Genomic DNA, 22,406 nt, shown 5'->3' with positions numbered 1-22,406 from the left:
ACTATTTCTACTTTTAGAATTGTTCTGAAGAGTAAATGAAATTGGACTTATAGAATCTGACCCATATAATCAGTAAATGTTTGTCTTTCAATAGGAATTTCTTTCCTACTTTATTCAGTTTTTAACATATTTTGGTATGATGAATCTCTAGTAATTGAAGGGTAAGGCATATTTATACTTTGGAGGTTATTTAAGGCTTTTGGTAATGATGGAGGAATTGAGTTGAAATTGATCTTAAACTACCAAGTTTTCTTTGCCTTGTCATATCTTTTCTACTAATCTCATGTAGTTGATAGCCAGAACTCATAAACAATTTTAAGAGTTTGCTAATTATTTTTAACACAAGTCTTTTGCTCTGCATTTATATGACCCAATAAATCTTCTAAGTTTATGCTGACTACTTCACAAAATATTATCTTTTCTAGCAACATTCTTAACTTTGTTAAAAGTTAACTTTTCTTTCTCCTTGGTGCTGTAAATTCTTTTGATGCCAAGATACTTTTTCAGCCAAGTTTTTTTTTTTAATCTGCACAAATACATTTTTAATGAAAAATAACTGTTTTCCAAAACTCCTACTAAAAAAATCAGTTAAGAAAGTAGAATTGTGGTTTGGGTTCTTCTTCTCTTTTTAAATTAACATACAATGTATTATTTATTTCAGGGGTATAGGTATGTGATTCATCAGTCTTACACAATTCACGGCATTCACCATAGCATATACCCTCCCCAGTGTCCATCACCCAGCCGCCCCATCCCTCTGACCGCACACCCCCCCCCCCCCCCCCCCCCCCCCGCCCAAGCAACCCTCAGTTTGTTTCCTGAGATTGAAAGTCTCTCATGGTTTGTCTCCCTCTCTGGTTTCATCTTGTCAGCCAAGTTTTTTTTTTTTTTTTTTTTTTAAGGTTAGGATTTCTAGTTGTCACGGAACCTTGGCTGAAGGATTTAGGATGAGCATTGTCAAAACTGAAACAAATTTTGCATGGGTCATAGCCAACAAAGATTAGAATGTTTGAAGCAGAGAGAAACAAACTTCTTTTAAAAACAAGAACTGCTGCACTGTTGCTCAAGTGAAACTTCAAAACCTGACATTAAAGATCTTGATTAGATACTTTCTAAAATCATACCTAAAGTAGTAATTGTCTTTTATCACAGAAAATTCAGGTTGTGGATAGAGACTTAATGTTGTTAGTAAAATTATTTAACAGATTAATTTTTTTTCCTAAACTATTCCGTATTTAGCACAATTAAAGTCAGTGACTTATGTTTGCTCTTCTATGGTAATAGACACTCCTCTTTGAGTTCTGTCAGTTCTTGCATTATATACTAGGGCTGTTTTAAAACAAATTTAAAATTGTTAACTTACTGTTGAATTTGGTTCTTTTGTATTAGGAAATGAGTCTTCTTATCTCTAATAATACCTCTCATCTTTAAATCTATTTCAGTTGCTTTTGGTATAGGTGCGCCAGCTTCCATTTGGATGTATTTTGTGTGGTCTACTTTTCCCATTCTCTCCCAGTTACTGAGTATCTTTATGTTACTCTTGTAGGTGATAAATAATTTTGTTTGTTTTAAGCCACTGTATTTTGAGGCAGTTTGTTTGAAAACATTATTGGCATATATAAGTTGTCGAGTTCTGTGCTAGGCATTTTTTTTTTAATTGAAGTATAGTTGACATACAGTGTTACATTAATTTCAGGTGTATAACATAGTGATTCAGTAATTCTCTTCACCAAGATAGGTGTAATTGTCCATCTACCACCATATATTTTTGTAGTATTACTATTTTAAAGATTTTATTTATTTATTTACTTACTTATTTACTTATTGCAGGGAGAGGGAGAGAGAGTAAGGGGAGGAACAGAGGGAGACAGACAGGGACAAGCAGACTCCTCAGGGAGCATGGAGCCCGAGTTGGGCTTGATCTCATGACCCTGAGGTGATAACCTGAGCTGAAATCAAGAGTTGTTCCCTTATGACTGAGCCACCCAGGTGCTTCTTTTAAAGCTTTATTTACTTTAGAGAGAGAGACAGTGTGCATGAGCATGCCCGCATAGGAGCAGAGGGAGAGAAAGAATTTCAGTCTCAGGCAGACTCCCCTCTGAGCGTGAAGTCCTATCTTTGTGGGGCTTGATTTCTTGACCCTGAGATCATGATCTGAGCCGAAAGCAAGAGTCAGACGCTTAACCGACTGTACATCCAGGTGCCCTGATTTTTAGAATATTATTGACTGTATTGCCTATGGTGTACTTATTTGTTATCTGTATTTAAGAGTCTATTTTTTTGTTTGTTTTGCTTTTTTAGATTTCATACATAAGTGAAGTCATGATACTTGTCTTTCTTTGATTTATCTCATTTAGTATAATATCCTTTAGGTCCATCCATGTTGTCACAAGTGGCAAGATCTCTTTTTTTTTTTTTTTATGGCTGAGTAAATTCAATTACACACACACACACACACACACACACACACTTACACACACTCCATGTCTTCCTTATCCATTTGTCTATCAGTGGATACTTAAGTTGCTTCCATATCTTGACTGTTATAGATAATGCTGCAATAAACATAGGAATGCATATATCTTTTCAAATAAGTGTTTTCATTTTTTTGGCTAAATGGTAGTGAGATTGCTGGATAATATGATATTTCTATTTTTAATTTTTTGAGGAACCTCAGTACTGTTCTCCATGGTTGTTGCACTTACATTTCCACTAAGTGCACGAGAGTTCTTTTTTCTCCACATCCTTGCCAACAGTTGTTATTTCTTGTCTTTTTCATTCTAGCCATTATTACTGGTGTGAGGTGATATCTCGTTGTAGTTTTGATTTGCATTTCCCTGATGATGAGTGATGTTGAGCATCTTTTCAGATGGTAGTTTTTTGGCTATCTGTATGTCTTCTTTGGAGAAATGTCTATTCATATCTTCCATCCATTTTTAATTGGATTGTTATTTTTTTATTTTTTATTTATTTATTTTTTTGTGTTGAATTGTGTAAGTTCTTTATGTATTTTGGGTACTAATCCTTTATCAGATATATTTTGCAAATATCTTCTCCCACTCAGTAGCTGCTTTTTGTTTTGTTGTTTCCTTTGCTTTTCTTTTTAATTTGATATAGTCCCCAAGTTTCTTTCTGCTTTTCTTTTTCTTGCCTGAGGAGGCATATCCATCAGGATGTTGCAAAGAAAGATGTCCAAGACATCACATTTACAGGTGAGATGTTACCATAGTTCAGGTTGGCCATGGTAAACCTATAAAAATATCCCTGTAGCCTGAGCCTCCAGAACACATAGCCATGGCCCATTAACTGTATCAAATTCCCCTGCAGTCATTAAGGAATTAAGGCTTCTCTGAACTTAAGTTTTCCACTCATATTCAGAATTTTTTCTCACAACCATGTACATCTCAGGTTCAAAGTGGGACATAAGAAGCCTAAAATTCACCAAATCTCTACCAAGCTATTACCAAGTATATTGTGTTGTTAATATTTTGAATGCTTTCTAAGTGAATGCTAAGTACTCTTGTACTTGGTGAAGAACATTTTGTTGTGTGACTTTGAACATCATGGTCTGAACCCAAGACTACTGCTGTTCGTAGTAGAGCCCATAGATGTTGCAGCTCCTTAGTTACTAAATCATTCATGATCCCATCAGGAGACACAAATAACACCGGTTATTTTTAATAAAGAGAATTTAATATCAAGTATCATTAACTAGTCATTACAGATTGTTAACTGGGTAATTGAAAAGGTAAAGTGACAACACCAAGGTGTCATGGAGATAGAGCCTAATATTCCTAAGGCTAAGGGAAGAAGGGTAATGTTTGGAATTATAAAAACTTAGAAGCTTACAGGAGGGGTCTCAGGATATGAAATTCAAGTGCAAATGCAAAGATCCTGAAAGAACACACAGGAAAGATGTATGGCTGGATTTAGAAGTAACACATCAGGGGCACCTGGGTGGCTCAGGTCATGATCTCAGGGTCCTGGGATTGAGTCCTGCATTGGGCTCTCTGCTTCTCCCTCTCTCTCTGCCTGCCTCTCTGCCTACTTGTGATCTCTCTCTCTGTCAAGTAAATAAATAAAAAATCTGAAAAAATAATAAAAGAAAACTAACTGGAAAAAAAAAAAAAACCCAGAAATGACACATCACTTTTTGTTCCCGTCCCATTGCCTGAAGTTCAGGCACATGGCCATACCTCATTGTAAGAAAGATTGGGAGATGTACTCTAGCTATATGTCTAGAAAGAAAAAGGAAGTGGATTTTCCTATGACACCCTAGAGTTTCTGCTATAATCTGAATTTCCTTGACACTTAAACTCCTCTGCTCACTTTAAGCATTCTCTAAGAGATTTGACATTCCCTCAAAATGTTTCTTTTGCATAAATATTTCCATAAAAGTCCCTTTGACCGATATTTGTGTAGGATTTTTCTGGTTATCTGTGGATTTCTTAAGCCCACTGTTTAATGATATGGTTCTTCAGCAGCAATTTGGGATAATTGGACTCATGGGAGATACTCTGAAGACCTGACCATTTTGTGTTGCTACATCTCTATTGTTTGTAATTGGCACTGCTGAATGACGTCACAGTACAACCTAACCCATGTGAAGAGACTCCTTCAGAAGGTGCCATTTTGAAGTAAACATTATCCAGCATTATTGTCAGTAAATGAAATAAGAAGTACTTAACAGGAACCAAAGTGAGATTATTTTTTATCCTTGTGAATGGACTTAATAAGGTCCTGTTCACTCAAGATAACAGGAATGGTTATATACCTGGTGCCTTTATACTATTATTTCATTTTGGCTTAAGGTTTCTATTTTCATTTACAAAATTGTTGAGATTTTAATTTGTATGTTTGTAAAGTTGGATGAGTTACACTTTTGCTCTTATGCTGCTCACAATATAGAGGAGAGAGTGTACATAAAATGAACTTATTGTAGTAAATGGCAGGATTATATAGTGTGTCCAGATAGTATAGATTTGTGAGCTCCCTCAGCAGTGTTCATTGACCTAGGAGTGGGAGCAGAGAAAGTACACAGTGGGAGTTAGTGATAACATAAAATGGGAATGTTAGAAATTGTGAGCATTTTGTAAAGAATATGGATCTACTTGAGTTGGATCCCTGGTTCTGCCACTAATGAGATGCCAAGTTATTATAGCTATCTGAGCCTCATCTCGAGAAGGAAAATATAACACACATACTGTTGAGCAGTACATACACACACATACACATGCACACACACACAGAGTTGACTCTTGAAAAACATGGGTTTGAACTGAGCAGATCCACTCTTCATAGATTATTTATAGTATAGGACTTGTATTTTTTTATGATTTCCAAAATAACATTTTCTTTATTTTATTATAAGAATACAGTATGTAACACATGTAACATGTATTAATTGACTATTTATGTTATTGGTCTTATGTTTTGGTATGGTGTTTATGTTTTTGGTAAGACTTCTAGTCAACTACTATTAGTAGTTAAGTTTTGGGGGCATCAGAAGTTATATGTAGATTTTAGACTGCATGGGGATTAGTGCCCTTAACCCCCATGTTACTCAAGTGTCAACCCTGTGTGTGTTCACGTGTGTGTGTGTGTGTGTGTGTGTGTGTGTGTGTGTATTTTTATCTGTCTTTTAGTATCTATATTTTGCAGTCAGTTTCAAATATATAATACATTTATAATACTTGGTAGTTGGTGTTGAATGTTGTAGTTAATTTATTAGTAATTCAAAAATATTCACTGAAAACTCTGTAAGTTTTTCAGCATTAGGATCTAGGCAGAGAATGGAAATAAGTAAATTCTAAATGATAATCCAATACTGAAAAATCAGAAGGACCTAAAGAGCCTAGTGATATTGAGGAGGATATTTAATAGAGGGAGAGGAAGGCCAGAGAGGAGGTTCTAGAGTCCCAGATTTGAAATGAAGGAATTTCATGGGATATCAGTATCAGAGAGGATGATTTTCTGATGATTGGCTAAAGAAATTTGGGTATGCTTATATAAGGAAGAAGGGAAGTGCAGGAAGCCACTGATACCACATTTTCCTCATCTCTGCATATTGTGTTCTTTGCCTGTTCACATATTTGATAATAATACAAAGTGGAAGTGTACCTAGTTAAGTCTGAGCTGTCATATATCCAGTGTGTAAACGTGCAGCAGCCTTTGTGTTAAAACTTAGCTCATATATATCCAAATTCCCTGAATGCCTCCTCTTCCCAATCTATCTTTCTGGCATTAATCCCTGGCAGAAATGGGGATCCTGGTTGAACTTGGTCCTCCCATTTATTCTTCTCTTGCATGTATTCTGTCTGCTCACTATCTCCACTTGGAAGTTGTTACAGGTAGATTTCTAAGGACGTGCCCCCAAGATTTCCATCCTCTGGTTGTTTAATTAAATAGTAATCTAGGTACTGCTGCTAAAGGACTTTTTAGATGTTATTAAGATGTAGAGCTTTATAGAGAGCTTATCCTGGATCATTTTGATAGGCTCAGTCTAATGTGAGTGTGTAAAAATAGATACATTTCTCTGGGTGGAGTCAGAGAGATGTAGAGAAGAAGAGTGAGACAGAAGACATGGGTAAGAGGGATAAATGAACCTTGGAACATTCTCCTCTAGAGTCTCAAAATAGAATGCAACTCTGCCTATAAACATGACTTCAGCCTTGTGAGACTCCAAGAAGAGAAAGTAGTTGAATCCTGCTATTTTGTGGACTTGTGGTCCATAGAACTGTGCAATATCCATTTGTATTAAGATGCCAAATCTGTAGTAGTCATATTATTCTAGTAACAAAAATAGTACCGAAGGTCAAGATATGAAACTTAACATAAGCAGTGAAGGACTGTGACATTTCAAATCTTATACTGTGAGTCTTCTCCAGACTTACGTCCCTCATTAAATGACGCCATTATTCACATGCTTTCTTGGGTCCAAAATATCATAGTTTTTTTCTAGATTATTTCTTTTCCTTTAAAACCAAGGTCCAGCACTTCATCAAATACTTTTGAATATTTTTTTAGCTGTTTCTATGTCTGACCACCTCCCCCCTTCTTCATAGATCCCATTCTAGTCTAAGCCCCCGTATTTCACACCAGGATTCTTGAAATAGCCTCTACTCTTGTTCTCCTTATAGTGTGGTACTCAGAGCAGCTAGAGGGATGAAGTTTGACGATGTTTATGAGATAATGTTATTCCTTTGTTTAAAGCTGAGACATTTAGAGTGAAATTCAAATCCCAGGTACCTTATGGTATGGGCTGTCTCTGCATTCTTGGTATTATTTACCTTCCAACTCCCCTCCTTTCTCACTGAGTGTGAGTCACATTACCATTCTCCTGGTATTTTTGCACAAATATTCCTTGCTACTTCAGACCTTTCTATGTTGTATCCCTTCTGTCTTTAGTACTCTTTCTTTAGATCTCTGAATACTTCTTCTTTTGGTAATGTTTTATTTATTTTTTAAATTTTATTTTATTTTTTCTGTGTTCCAGGATTGATTGTTTATGTACCACACCCAGTGTTCCATGCAATACATGCCATCCATAATACCCAGTACCAGGCCTTCCCAACACCCCACCCTCCTCCCCTCCAAAACCCTCAGTTTGTTTCTCAGAGTCCACAGTCTCTTATGGTTCATCTCCCTCTATGATTTCCCCCAACTCACTTCTCTCCATCTCCCAATGTCCTTTGTGTTATGCCTTCTGCTCCACAAGTAAGTGAAACCATATGATAATTGACTCTATCTGCTTGAGACTTATTTCACTGACCATAATCTCTTCCAGTCCTGTCCATGTTGATACAAAAGTTGGGTATTCGTCCTTTCTGATGGAGCATAATACTCCATTGAATATATGGACCAGATCTTCTTTATCCATTTATCCGTTGAAGGGCATCTTGGTTCTCTCCACAGTTTGGCAATTGTGGCCACTGCTACTATGAACATTGCAGTGCAGATGGCCCTTCTTTTCACTGCATCTGTATCTTTGGGGTAAAAACCCAGTAGTACAGGGGTACATGGGATAGCTCTATTTTTAGTACAGGGTCATAGGGTAGCTCTATTTTTAATTTCTTAAGGAATCTCCACACTGTTTTCCAAAGTGGCTGCACCAACTTGCATTCCCACCAACAGTGGAAGAGGGTTCCCCTTTCTCCACATCCTCTCCAACACCTGTTGCTTACTGTCTTGTTAATTTTGGCCATTCTAACTGGTGTAAGGTGTTATCTCAGTGTGGTTTTGATTTGAATCTCCCTGATGGCTAGTGATGATGAACATTTTTTCATGTGTCTGATAGCCATTTGTATGTCTTCATCGGAGAAGTGTCTGCTCATGTCTTCTGCTCATTTTTTGATGTGATTATCTGTTTTGTGTGTGTTGAGTTTGAGGAGTTCTTTATAGATCTTGGATATCAGCCCTTTGTCTGTAGTGTTATTTGTGAGTATCTTCTTCCATTCCATGGGTTCCCTCTTTGTTTTATTGACTGTTTCCTTCGCTGTGCAGAAGCTTTTGATCTTGATGAAGTCCCAAAAGTTCCTTTTTGCTTTTGTTTCCTTTGCCTTTGGAGACACGTCTTGAAGGAAGTTGCTGTGGCTGATGGAGAAGCATCTTTTGTGCCAATGGGCCTCAAAAGAAAGCTGGGGTAGCGATTCTCATATCAGATAAATTAGATTTGGAACTGAAGACTGTAGTCAGAGATAAAGAAGGACACTACATCATTCTATTTATGATAGATAGGGTCTATCCACCAAGAAGATCTAACAATTGTAAATATTTATGCCCCCAGTATGGGAGCAGCCAACTACCTAAGACAACTGTTAATCAAAATAAAAAGTCATATTGCTATGAATACATTAATAGTAGGGGATCTAAACACACCACTAATAGACATACCAGTAATAGACATATCCTCCAAGAGGAAATCAGTAAAGAAACAAGAGCTTTGAATAACACATTGGACCAAATGGACCTCAGAGATATACAGAACATTCCACCCTAAAACAACAGAATACTCATTCTTTTCAAGTGCACATGGAACTTTCTCCAGAATAGACCACATACTGAGTCACAAATCAGGGCTCAACTGATAATAAAAGATTGAGATTATTCCCTGCATATTCTCAGACCACAATGCTTTGAAACTGGAACTCAACCACAAGATAAAGTTTGGAAGGAATTCAAACACTTGGAAGCTAAAGACCACTCCGCTTAATAATGTTTGGATCAACCAGGAAATCAAAGAAGAACTTAAGAAATTCATGGAAACCAATGAGAATGAAGATATATTGGTCCAAAACCTATAGGATATGGCAAAGGTGGTCCGAAGGGGGAAATATAAGCCATCCAAGCCTCACTCAAAAAAATGGAAAAATCCTGAATACTTGACTTCTTAACACTCTTCAAGCCTTTGCTTAAATACTACTTTATCAGATAGGTTCTTTCTGATTATCTCAAATAAAACACTACTTTTATCTTTTAACCTTTCCTATTTTTTCAAAGCACTTCTCACCTCTTACATATATGTGTATTTACTTTTTTTTTTGGTCCTATTACAATGGAAGCTCTGTAAAGGTAGTGACTTTGACTGGCTTCTGTATTGCTAAGTGCTCAGCTACTGGAACAGATTCTCTATCATAGTAGATTCCCAAAACTATCTGTAGGGTTAAAGATAACATTAAGCACATGTGAACAAAACTGTGCTTACATTAGATATCTTTGAGAAATTTTGATTCATGTGTTTGGTGACAGCGTGAGTGGTTGTATCCTGAAAGGAAAATGGAGTTTTGTAATTTAACAGTCAAGAATGTATGAAAGATATAGCTCTCAGGGTATAGTGAGGCCATTTCTGAAATACTTTTGATTAAAACCTTAACTAATAGTTGAAAGCAAGGGAAACTTTGTGGTGTCGTAGACATTTGCCTTTTATTATTGATGTCTGAAACCATCATGTATTTCTTCCTTAGCTTGGAAGATGTTTTTATCATATCATATTCCAAGACGTTTGCTTCATTTTTCACAAACCAGAAGTGACTCGTAATCTCACAAAACAAACTGAGGGTTGCTGGGGGGAGGGGGTTTGGGAGAAGGGGATGGGGTTATGGACATTGGGGAGGGTATGTGCTATGGTGAGTGCTGTGAAGTGTGTAAACCTGGCGATTCACAGACCTGTACCCCTGGGGATAAAAACATATGTTTGTAAAAAATAAATAAATAAATAAGTAAGTAAGTAAAAAATACTTTGATTTCCTAGAAAGGCACTTCTACTCTGGAATTGAACAGATAATATGAAAATTTATTTATAATTAATGATCAGGTGGTACTCAGGAATGTTTCAGGGGGACTTTATTGGGGAGATCTGAGATTATTTCATTTAAATATCTATTAACCTGTTATTTTATGTGTCATAGTGGTGTGCTGGGTTGTGGTACGTAGGAGGGCATCCTGTTAATTAATTTTCTCACTCTATCACCCTAAGTTTAAGTCCAGATATTTCACTGTATTTTCCCCTAATTACCTCCTTAGACTTCATGTTACAAGGTCAGGCTTCTGGCAGCACTAATCTTTATTGGGATGAGGGGGGTGGGGGGTGGAGGTGGGGGGTAGGGGGGTGGTGGTGGTGGTGACAAACTGGTGGCACTCATGACAACATATTGGTTTCATATTTTTGCTAGACTGTTTATTTTCACTTTGTTTTCATAATATTTTTGTGGATTGTTTGGTAGTTTCTTTCTAAGATTATTCATTCCCAAAGCTCAGAGCTTATGAACATCTCATTCTCATCCAAAAATTGAAAAGAGTTTATCTAGAAACTTCTTCTGACTTGTGTTTTGGGGAGTCAAAGCCGTAGTGGTCTCTTCGGGAGTCGAAGCCATAGTGGTCTCTTCGGGAGTCGAAGCCGTAGTGGTCTCTTCGGGAGTCGAGGCCATAGTGGTCTCTTCGGGAGTTGAAGCGGTAGTTGTCTTTTGGGGAGTCGAAGCTGTAGTTGTCTCTTCGGGAGTCAAAGTGGTAGTTGTCTTTTGGGGAGTAGAAGTGGTAGTTGTGGGGGTGGTGGGCTTTGTTTGGGTGGTAGTGGTGCCTGTTGTGGTTGTAGTGGAGTCTGTTGTAGTAGTTTGTATTTGGGGTTCAAGAGTAAAGGGAGGATAAGGGTATCCAGTTGGAGATCCAGTTGGATAAGGTCTTGGTTGGAAAGGTAGATATGGATAACCTGGGCCATAATGGATTCCAGGCAGGGGTGGTGGAATTCTCCCTGGGCCATAAGGGGGAGGAGGGGGTGGTGGAATTCTCCCTGGGCCAAAAGGGGGAGGAGGGGGTGGTGGAATTCTCCCTGGGCCATAAGGAGGTGGAGGGGGTGGTGGAATTCTCCCTGGGCCAAAAGGGGGAGGAGGGGGTGGTGGAATTCTCCCTGGGCCATAAGGAGGTGGAGGGGGTGGTGGAATTCTCCCTGGGCCAAAAGGGGGAGGAAGGGGTGGTGGAATTCTCCCTGGGCCATAAGGAGGTGGAAGGGGTGGTGGAATTCTCCCTGGGCCAAAAGGGGGAGGAAGGGGTGGTGGAATTCTCCCTGGGCCATAAGGAGGTGGAAGGGGTGGTGGAATTCTCCCTGGGCCAAAAGGTGGAGGAGGGGGTGGGACAAATCCTGGACCAAAAGGAAAATTTGGAGGAGGAGGAGGAAGAAGCCTAGGTGGATATTGTCTCCTGGGACCTCTTTGACTTTCACTGGGCTGTGGGAAAACAGAAGTGAACAATTTTTGGTTAGGTATATCAAAGTCAAGCATAAGAATGTATACTGTCTGTGGCAGGCAGAATTCTAAGATGGGTCCCAAGATTCCTGCCCCCTACGGTCATATACTGGCATTGGGTGAGTCCTTTTAAATAGGTTCTATGGGTCAGACACAGAAGTCAGAGAGATTTGGAGCTGCAGGAAGTGCTCTTCTGTTGGCTTTAAAGCAAAGAAGCATGCTGTGGAGAGGACCACATGGAAGTAAATGGTAGTTTTTCAGTTGAAACTGGGAGTGGCCCTACAGCTTACAGCTTGCCTTTGGACAGGAAAGACCACAGTCCTGTAAACAAGGGACTGAATTCTCCCAACAACTGTGCAAATTTGAAAAGAGAACTCTGAGGTCCAGGAAGGAATACAGTCTTTACAATACCTTTTCAGCCCTCTGAGACCCTGAGCAGAGAATCCAGCCAGAGACTGGATTCAGTCTCTGAATTCACTTTGGTCAGCCAGAGACTGACCAAAGAAACTGTGAGATAATAAATGGATTTTTTTAAAGCTACTAATTTGTGTTAATTTGTTATGTACAATAGAAAACTATTATATATGTATCTGAGTTACACAGTCTGTAAGTTTGTATCAGAAAAAAGTGAAAATTTCTCTTTCATCCTCTGAATTCCTGGGCTCTTAGATGAAAGCTGTTATAGTATTGATGGGGAAAAAGATTGTAGGTAAAATCATATCCTGTGCTTTTGGTGGAGCCTATCCTTGGAATCAATTCCATAAGGGGAAAATGTCTCTTTATATCTTATTCAAGAGTTCAGGATTGTTTCAGGCCTTGAACACAAATAAAGTATTATTGAGCCACCTATTTTGTTCAGTACACTTAAGTAGATTCTGTGGGCATGGAGACATGCCTTTTGTGAGTCTACAGACCAGGTAGTAACAGTACAGGGCAGTACAACATGGTCCAAACAGAAGCAGAACGATAGACCCTGGAGTTTAATGCCAGGGTTTGAATTCTGCCTTTACAGTTTAGAGATTGCGTGATGTAGAATCCTTTTTGAGACTCTCTTTCCTTATCTGTGAAATGATGTTCATAGACGTATCTACCTTTTACCTCCCCCACCTCCTTTTTTTTTTTTTTTTTTCCAACAGTAGTCATGTTTACTTCTGGGTATTGAGATTAAGTGTCATTTTAACTTTGTTTTTATAACTTTGTAAACTTTGAAACATTTTCATAATTTATAATGAGAATTCTTTTTCCTAGGAAAAAGTGCAGGATATTCCAGAGATGCAGCCCCCTCCATTAGAGTTTGAGACAACTTTGAGGTGGTCTGAGCTCTGGAGGTAGGTGAGTTGTCTCAGATTCGAGTTAGATTTGTTGTGAAATATTACTTGTAAAGTGCTTAGGGCACTGGTTGGCTCAGATACTGTGCTCAGTAAATATTATGTGCTACCATTTGTTATGTAAACACCTAGTATAGTGGTCGTAATTTTTGGAAATTCAATTTTTGGAAATAAAAATTGTTGAGAAATAGTGTAGGAAACAAATACATTAGAAATTTATAGTGATTAGTTTTGGATAGAGGAAAGACTAAGGATCATCTCCCTGAGAAGGCAGACTTTCCAAGTCAAACGGAGAGGGCATGCTGAATAGAGGGAAACTAACCCAGTGCTCTGGGATAAGAACGCACAATTCCTACTCTGCCGAGAGCTTCTAGAGAACACGTGTCTGCATTTCCTTCTTGCTGCCTCTGGTCCTTCGTGTATTTGTTCATTTGGCACTTTGCCCTTGCAAATTCTAGACTTTATGATTATGTCTTCTCAGTCAACTGTTTCCCTGATTGCTAATTCCAGGTTTTTGAACAGTAGTGGCAAATGTACCATCACAAACTTACAGTCCCTTAGCACTACCCTGCAATCTTTTCAAGTGTCTTAGGTTAACTGAGCCTTATTCCCCAGTGGCCTATAATCTTCTGTTTATGCCAATTTTATTAAAGTTCTCTATCTCTAAAAAAAAAAAAAAAAAGAAAGTTCTCTGCATCTTCCTGAGCTCTCAGGCATCCCATCAGAATGATATTCCTCCTACTCCAAAATAATGCGAGCAATTACAGACAGACTTCACCAAGTTACTGGTCACGCAACCAAAGTCATTAAAATCTACATATTTCCTTTTCCTTGAAAAGTATTTTCTCAGAGCTCTGTCAATTTCCCCTTTCCCACCCTGCATCTTCGATGTTTGTCTCTTAACTGTTTTGTTTTCCTTAGAAAACAACTATTATTTATGTTCAATTCACTTTTCTAAACAGAGTCCACTTTCAGCCTTGAATTCCCTTGTTGCTATCACTTTCTTTTCACCCATTTCCTTTATAGTAAAGCTATGTTTCTGCAGCTAATTTCCTGTATTACTTGGTTTAGGAACAATCCAGGTAAGACATGGATACTTTGAGTCTAAATTTCTTTATATTCTAATGAGATTAATAGTAGTCCCTTTGTTAGGTTGGCTTTGAGGATTAAGCGAGTGAATGTTTATAAAGCATTTGGAAAATTACCTATACAGAATGAAGACTCAGTATTACTACCCACCCTGCCCATATAGAAAGGATATTCTACCCTTTACATTTATATATTTCAGTAATTATTAATCCTCATGAATCTCATACAGTTAAGTTGGTGAAAGGCCTATTTCAATGAAAGGCCTATTTCATTGCTGTGGGATTGAGGAGAGAGACATCTTGAGGGCCTGTGTAGCTCACTTTCTTCCCACTTTCAGAAGGGGGGCAAGGGGAAGGTTCCGCAGGTCTGTTAGATCAGGAGAGAACAGAGTGATCCCAGAGCTGAGTGCTAAGGACTACCCCGTCCTTTTGAGGATAACCTTTATCTGATTAAGGAAATTTCCTGCAGTCCTGTTCGCAAAGAGAGTTTTTAACATAACAATTTTTATAGAATAAAAATAAACACTTGTGCTAAACTGCTTATATTATTGGAGCTCTCAAGTTTATGTTAAAAAAAAAAAAAGACCATTATTTAGATGATCAAAGCCTGATCCTTTAAAATAAAGTGCGTTTCTCATGTTCTGAGACAGAAAATACTGAAAATCAGCTTTAAGGTCGGGCCAGTAAGACATAATACAACCTTTTAAATATGTCAGTGTATTTTACTGGTTTATCAAAAATTATCACATCTGTAAGGCACTTAGTGATATGAACAAGGTCAGGCTGCCCGAGTGACTTATTTAATCACCAGCTTTTATTCAAGTTTCTGAGAGTAGATGAACAGAAGCACTGCTTCAGAATGATATACTTTTATGTTGTCTGCTTTATAGAAGTTGTAGTCTTCTGAAAAGAAAGTTTTTTTCCTTCCATTTGATATAATAGATTTTATAGTTCTTTGGTAGAAATTACTATGGAATTAATCTCTTCCTAAACTGGAATTAATCTATCCCTATTTTGAAATTATTATTTTAATACTTAAAAAAAACCCAAACCAGTGTCTTTTTAAAGTCTCTTACAACTTTGAATATTCAGTAGCTTCTGTGTTGCTTAACTCAGTCCTTCACACATGGTAGGTGTTAATAGAAATGTCTGTAACTTCTGAATTCAATGCAAAATGCATTTTCCCAGGTCCTACTCTCAGACACCCTTATTCATTCTGGGATGAGGCCTGGAATACTGTATTCAAATAGGTGAGTTGGATTAGTTTGATGTAGGTGATGCATGAGCCCTAGGTTGAGAAAAACCGCTATATAAATATATTTTTAAAGGTTTTATTTATTTATTTATTTGAGAGAATGAGCATGGGAGGGTGAAGGTCAGAGGGAGAAGCAGACTTCCTGCTGAACAGGGAGCCCAATGCAGGACTCCATCCAGGACTCTGGGATCATGAGCTGAGCTGAAGGCAGTCACTTAACCAACTGAGCCACCCAGGCACCCTATTTTAAGCATCTCATTTTATAGATAAGGAAACGGAGTCCCAATGAAAATAAATAACATGTTCAAGGATATTCAGATAGTGTCTTTAAGTACATTGGATTAAAAATTTGCAATAAGTTTGTTTTACCTACTCATGAAATTGTTAATATATGGGGACCTACATTTATACATGTCTGTATAATGCAGTCTGATATTATGGATCTAAATTGTCCAGTGGCTCAGTCAGTTAAGTGTCTGACTCTTGATTTCGGCTCACATCATGATATCAGGGTCATGAGGTTGAGCCCCATGTTAGGCTTTGTACTCAGTGTGGAGTCTGCTTGAGATTCTCTTTCTCTCTCTCTCTCTGCCCCTATCCCCTCTCATGATCTCTCTCTCTCTCTGTCTCTAAATAAATAAATAAAATCTTTAAAAAATATCATCCAGTATGGTAGCCTTAAGCCACGTGTGGCTATTTAAATTAGATTTTAAATTTAAATTTACATTAAAGCACTCAAAACAGTGTTTCATCAATGATTGATAGCTACTGATACATAAGAAAGGGTAGCATTATTAATGTGAAAAGAAATCTGAATTAATAGTTCTGAGAAAAATATAAAAACATGATTAATGAAACTTACCAAGAAGCATGCTGCAAGAGCCAAAAGGCTCATGATCAGGCACAGTGGTTTCATCCTTATGATTACCCCTGAAAATAAACACAATAGTAACTGATGAGTATTCCTTTGAAAAGAAAAATACTGTTTGGAATGTATTGTAGCACTTTGTTTATGACATAGTGCAGGAATAGTACTGTAGCATTTTAAGAAATTTGCCTAATGTTATTTTGGAGCAATATTGGTAAGCTTATAATATTTAGGTATAAAATAGTGGAAATTGTTTTCATTTTCGACTTGTAAATAAATAAAATAACTTGTAAATAGATCAAAATAAAATTGGAGGTAATTGCAAAGAGTGGCTCTTAAAATGTTTTACTCAATAGAAGCTTTTATGACTAAGGTTTTTGCTTTCAGAAGTACCTACTTTGAAATAGCACTTTTTTGGATTCGAACATCTTGGTATTATTAAATAATGGTTGCATTACTTTATAGCTTTCTGCAGACATATTTTTGCAATATTGGATCATGTTTTAAATTGAATTTCTTGGGACATCTCAAAAATAAGGAAAGGAAAAGAAACACCCCCCTAGACATAATTTAAAGAAAAATTATCATATAATATATATCCTCATTTTAACAGTAATCTAAGTTATTTTAGTCTATGATGAGCTGTCGCTAACTAATTCTGAAAATCCATAGATGGTACATCAAAGATCAGGGCAGAGAAAAGAGAGGTGTCCAGGTATTTTACTCTCAGTAGGTCCTAAATTTATAAGATATTTCAAACACAAGCTAGCCTGCGTTCTGGGAAGGTAACTCTATGCACCTTTGTACAGACTGGTTTTTTGGCAGTCTGTTCTGACCAGTGGTTGATTGTGTCAGCTGGACGATCCTGAAAGAATCCTAGGGACAAAATTTCAGTGTGTATTTAATTGTATGTGCATATGGTTATTTCAAGCATCTTTTTTCCTATGACACATTTTTTTAAAAAGTTCAAAAAAAGGGCAAAACTATTAATAAAAATATACTTTAGACCAGTTACATCTGAAAAATTTTTCAGTCATTATGAAGTTCAAAAGCATTAAGGTTCATCCTGGGGAAAAGTTGATTGGTTGTTATTGGGTGGATTTATCATCCCAAGTACTCAGCTTGAATGCTTTACTCTGACATGCATAATTTCTTAAAATCCAGGCATTTTGTGGTTTACCAATTTTATGTAAGGTATATACTATTCCTTTAGTGAAAATAAATGTTCTATAAAAAGCCCATGAAAATAGTATTTTTGAAAGTCTGAGAAAAATTTGGCATTCAGAGTAACAGTTCTTCAGTTCATGTTTCCATGTACCTACCGTTGTGTGGGGATTCTTCTTGGGGCTGATTACGCTGTGGGCCAAAATGACTCCTGCCGATTAGTGACAAATGCAGGTGAGAAGGAACAAGAAATCTCAGCTCTTATATATATCGCAGTGGATTTCTGGTGACAATAAAGAAAGACTAGTTGGAAGATAAAATAACTTGTGGTTGATGTTCTTTAAACAAAAGATGGGAAAGTTGTTGTTGCCAATTTTGAAGTCTTTTTCTACATGTTTTTTTTTCATTTCTGAGGAGCTTTGACCCATTCAATATTTGGTGTTTCCTGAGGAAGCATCACACAAGTCATATTGTCTTTTTGTCTTAACAAAATAATCTGGAGCTTGTGTGTACCATTGCCTATATTTTGAAGAGGAAGCACAAGCTGTTCTATTTCAAATGATTTCATTTTATTTTATTGTTTATTTATTTATTTTAGAGATTTTACTTATTTGTCAGAGAGGACAAGCAGGGGAGCAGCAGACAATGGGAAAAGAAGGCTCCCTGCTAATAACCATGCGGGGCTCTATCCCAGGATCCTGGGGTCATGACCTGAACAGGAGGTAGACACTTAACCAACTGAGCGTCTCAGGTGCCCTTCAAGTAATTTTAATGGGTCATCTTTGGTAATGTGTTGCTATCACCATACTTCCCATTATATCTAAGAGCTAATTATATTATGTGATAAAATAAAAACATCACATTGTTTTAAAATTGAGCTCTTAACAGTCTGGAGACATTTTGGGGGAGAAACCGAGAATTGTTATTTTTTCTATTTCTTTCTGTATTTATTTAATAAATTTTTGAAAGGACATTTCATCTAAGACAATTTTTTGGTATAAGGTTGTTCATAATATCCTTTCATACTTTGAAAATCTTTTTGAAGATATAATTAACACATCATACAATTACTCTACTTAGAGTGTACAAGTCAGTGATTTTTTTATGCTTTTATATTTATGTATTTATTTTTGTTTCAAGTTTTTAATCTAAATTCTGGTTAGTTAACAGATAGTGTAATATTAGTTTCAGGTGTAGAATTAAGTGATTCAGCATTCATATCCAACACCTAGTGCTCATCACAGTAAATGTCTCCTTAATACCCATCACCCATCTAGCCCATCCCCCACCCACCTCCCCTCCAGCAACCTCAGTTTGTTCTCTATAGTGAGAGTCTCATATGGTTTGCCTCCCTCTCTTTTTTTCTTTTCCTTCCCCTGCGTTCATCTGTTTTGTTTCTTAAATTCCAAATATGAGTGGAATCATGTGGTATTTGTCTTTGTCTGACTGACTTGTTTCACTTAGCATAATACACTCTAGCTCCATCCATGTTATTGCAAGTGAAAAACTTAGAATTAAACTGAGAAGTCCTTACTAAATGGATGTTTCCAAATGCTACATACTTAGTACTGTGGCCAGTTATGTATAGCGTATGTCAAATACATTGCTTGACTATTTGGACCACTGTGCTAACATGGGTTTCATGTTTCTATTTTTCTTTCAACTGAAATAATGAAATTGTATTATTGTTTTATACTTGGGCACTTCTACATATCTGGTCCTATATATTCTTTCTTCCATTTATATACCATTGGCTTAGTTCAATAAATGTTTTTGAAAAGTGAGAAAAATGAATTTTGGGGTTAAGATTTGATCTGAGATTTGAAAATAGCAAAAAAAAAATCAGTGGTGGAAGGACAATAGTCAAGATTCATCCAGTTTTTCAACCTTAACTAATTTTAATTCTCTGTGTCTGTAATTATGTCAAGAAATTTTTTTGAGAGATCCTTAAATGGACATTTTTTAGGGTGTTTCCTTTTACTAATTAACACAGTCTGTGACTGTGTTTTAAAAAGTCACATTAGGGGCGCCTGGATGGCTCAGTGGGTTAAAGCCTCTGCCTTCAGCTCAGGTCATGATCTCAGGGTCCTGGGATCGAGTCCCACATCGGGCTCTCTGCTCAGCAGGGAGCCTGCTTCCCCCTCTCTCTCTGCCTGCCTCCCTGCCTACTTGTGATCTCTCTCTCTCTCTGTCAAATAAATAAATAAAATCTTTAAAAAAAAATAAAAAGTCATATTAGTGCTTGTTATGAACTTCAGAAATTTAATTAAAAACAGGGTTATTCATAAAGTTTTTGATTATGGGAAAATTATACAGAGATAGTTTTACTCTGAGATGGTTATCTATATGAAGCCTTTATATATTTTTTAAATTTAATTTAAATTTTTTCGGTGTTCCAAGATTCATTGTTTATGCACCACACCCAGTCCTCCATGCAATACGTGCCCTCCTTAATACCCAGTACCAGGCCCTCCCAACACCCACACCCCTTCTCTCCAAACACCTCAGTTTGTTTCTCAGAGTCCACAGTCTCTCATGGTTCCTCTCCCTCTATGATTCCCCCCAATTCACTTCTCTCCTTCACCCAATGTCCTCATTGTTATTCCTTGTGCTCCACAAGTAAATGAAACCATATCATAACTGACTCTTTCTGCTTGAGACTTATTTCACTCAGCATAATCTCCTCCAGTCCTGTCCATGTTGATACAAAAGTTGGGTATTCATCCTTTCTGATGGAGGTGTAATACTCTATTGTATACATGGACTATATCTTCTTTATCCATTCATCCGTTGAAGGGCATCTTGGTTCTTTCCACAGTTTGGTGATTGTGACCATTGCTGCTATAAACATTGGGGTACAGATGGCCCTTCTTTTCACTGCATCTGTATCTTTGGGGTAGATACCCAGTAGTGCAATTGCAAGGTCATAGGGTAGCTCTATTTTTAATTTCTTAAGGAATCTCCACACTGTTTTCCAAAGTGAAAGCCTTTATATTTTTCATAAATCCAGGCTTTGAAGAAAAAATTTTGTATTCTAGATAATGTAATTTCTGTCTTTACAAATTGTTTAATAATATAATAAGTATTATTTATTAAACCTTTACCATATAGCATGTGGCAAGATAAAATGAGGTTTGTTTTTTTTTTAAGATTTTATTTATTTATTTTGAGAGAGAGAGCACGCACAAGAGGGAGCAGAGGCAGAGGCAGAGGGAGAAGCAGGCTTCCCACTGAGCAGAGAGTCCAACTGGGGCTGGATCTCAGGGTTCTGGGATCATGACCTGAGCCAAAGGCAGAGGCTTAACCAACTAAGCCACCCAGGTGGCCCTGAATGAATGAGTTATATTATCATCTTTGTTTTACACATGGATGCTATTACACCTACCTCTGCTCACTTCAAGGTCTAAATACTGAGTTAACCAGTATTCCATGTTGCCTCCCAAATATAAATAACCTTCATTAACTTAACTAACATTATATGTTATAGCATGCTGCAGAGATTAATCAAGTGAATTTATAATCAGGTCATTTACTTCGAAGCCCAATACCTACATTTATTTGCCGGATAATTTTAGACAAGTTATTCACCTCATTGTGCCGTAGTTCCTTCAATTGTAAAATGTGAATATTTTAATTTTCATATCACAGAGTTCAGTTAATTCATTGAGTCATTCAGCATTTATTGAATATGTAGTGGGTGTCAGACATAATGCTAGTTGTTAAAGTCACAGCATATTTAAATGTTTAGTGTTTTAAAAATCTTTTGGGAGTCATAGGTGGTGTAGGAACAAAGATGACCCACTTTAAGAGTTGAACTTCATTTTAAATACTGTACTTAATTTCATTTGCTTTGTTGCAATTTCATTGTTTCAAAAATTCTAATGACATCATGTGTTATAAAATGTATTGCTGGTTTGCTAATTTTAGGACTTGATTAGTTGCTGAACAATTATATGCCCAAATAGTGAAGATGATTTTTCCCTAAATTAACATGGAAAGCTCAATAAACTACTTTCTTGTCTGACAATAATTCAGTTAGTGAAAAGGTGGGTATCTCTTCTTTCTTGTTTGGATGCCAACATATTTAACAGCCAAATCTTTTGAATCCAGGTGTGACGTGCATTGTAACAGATCATTGGCTCTGTAGGACTTAGTATAAACATTGGCAAAACTGAAAGACAATCTGAGTAAAAAAAATAGAAACAGTCACACAAGTTAATCTTTAATTAATTCATGGCTTTAAATGATCCTGAATGAATACTTTGTAGAATGGTACCTAAAAAAGCCGGAGTTTCTGGTGACAGTGGAGTTACACTGTTGGTGCACTTACATGACAGGTGGAAAATATTTTCCTGATGTAATTAGATTTAGCAGAACTAAACTCAGTTATACAGCAACATATTTGAAGTTTGCTGTCCTGTTTTGAAGTCCTAGTAATAACTCTTTCTATGGACTCGTGGGAAACATATGAATATTTCTTTTAGATTAGTTAGAAGTAGATGATTTGGCTATTGGGTTAACAATACTTTAAATATGAATCATACTTTTGAACTTACAGATTGTTTAAAAGAATTTGTGTGGAGGTATTTGTTGTGTAGGATTAGTTAATGATGCCATTGGGCCCTGAGAAAAAACTTATTCTATTAAATTGAAGCAGTCTAGCACAATGACGTGGGATTAATAATAGGACTTGCAGATTGAGGAAAAGCTGTAACTGACTTGTACAGCATAGATGCTGCATCAGACCCAGAAAGTTACACACCTTTTTGGAAGTAGGTTATAGAATTTTCTCTGAGCTTTCAAGCAGCCAAAGTTAAAAAATATTCAATCAGATAAAACATTCCCAATGTTATGAACTAAAATCACAGTAATTGCTTAAGAGAAGTACCTTTTCTTCCTACTCAGTGCTATGAGAATTTCTCATTCATTTTCAAGAAGGAAGCATATTATTCTATAGAAAATGTGAAA

At 36.9% G+C, this 22,406-nt stretch overlaps 1 protein-coding gene across 2 annotated transcripts; it reads right to left on the bottom strand.

The window, feature by feature from the left end:
* Positions 1-10,637: 10,637 nt before the first annotated feature.
* On the bottom strand, positions 10,638-17,662 carry LOC116585159 (vegetative cell wall protein gp1-like). 2 transcript variants are annotated; one of them, XM_032334491.1, is made up of 4 exons: positions 17,597-17,662; positions 16,269-16,336; positions 11,597-11,717; positions 10,638-11,518 (listed from the first exon to the last, which is right to left on the bottom strand). In XM_032334491.1, exons 2-4 carry the CDS (start codon positions 16,320-16,322, stop codon positions 10,776-10,778), a joined length of 918 nt encoding a protein of 305 aa, XP_032190382.1. In that variant the 5' UTR covers positions 16,323-16,336; positions 17,597-17,662; the 3' UTR covers positions 10,638-10,775. The 2 variants fall into 2 exon arrangements, with proteins under 2 accessions (XP_032190382.1, XP_032190381.1); XM_032334490.1 differs by having other exon boundaries at positions 10,638-11,717.
* Between the last annotated feature and the right edge of the window lie 4,744 nt (positions 17,663-22,406).

This window comes from Mustela erminea, chromosome 2 (assembly GCF_009829155.1).
Source record: "Mustela erminea isolate mMusErm1 chromosome 2, mMusErm1.Pri, whole genome shotgun sequence".
Taxonomy (NCBI): Eukaryota; Metazoa; Chordata; class Mammalia; order Carnivora; family Mustelidae; genus Mustela; species Mustela erminea.
This window is presented reverse-complemented; position numbering and strand designations above follow the sequence as displayed.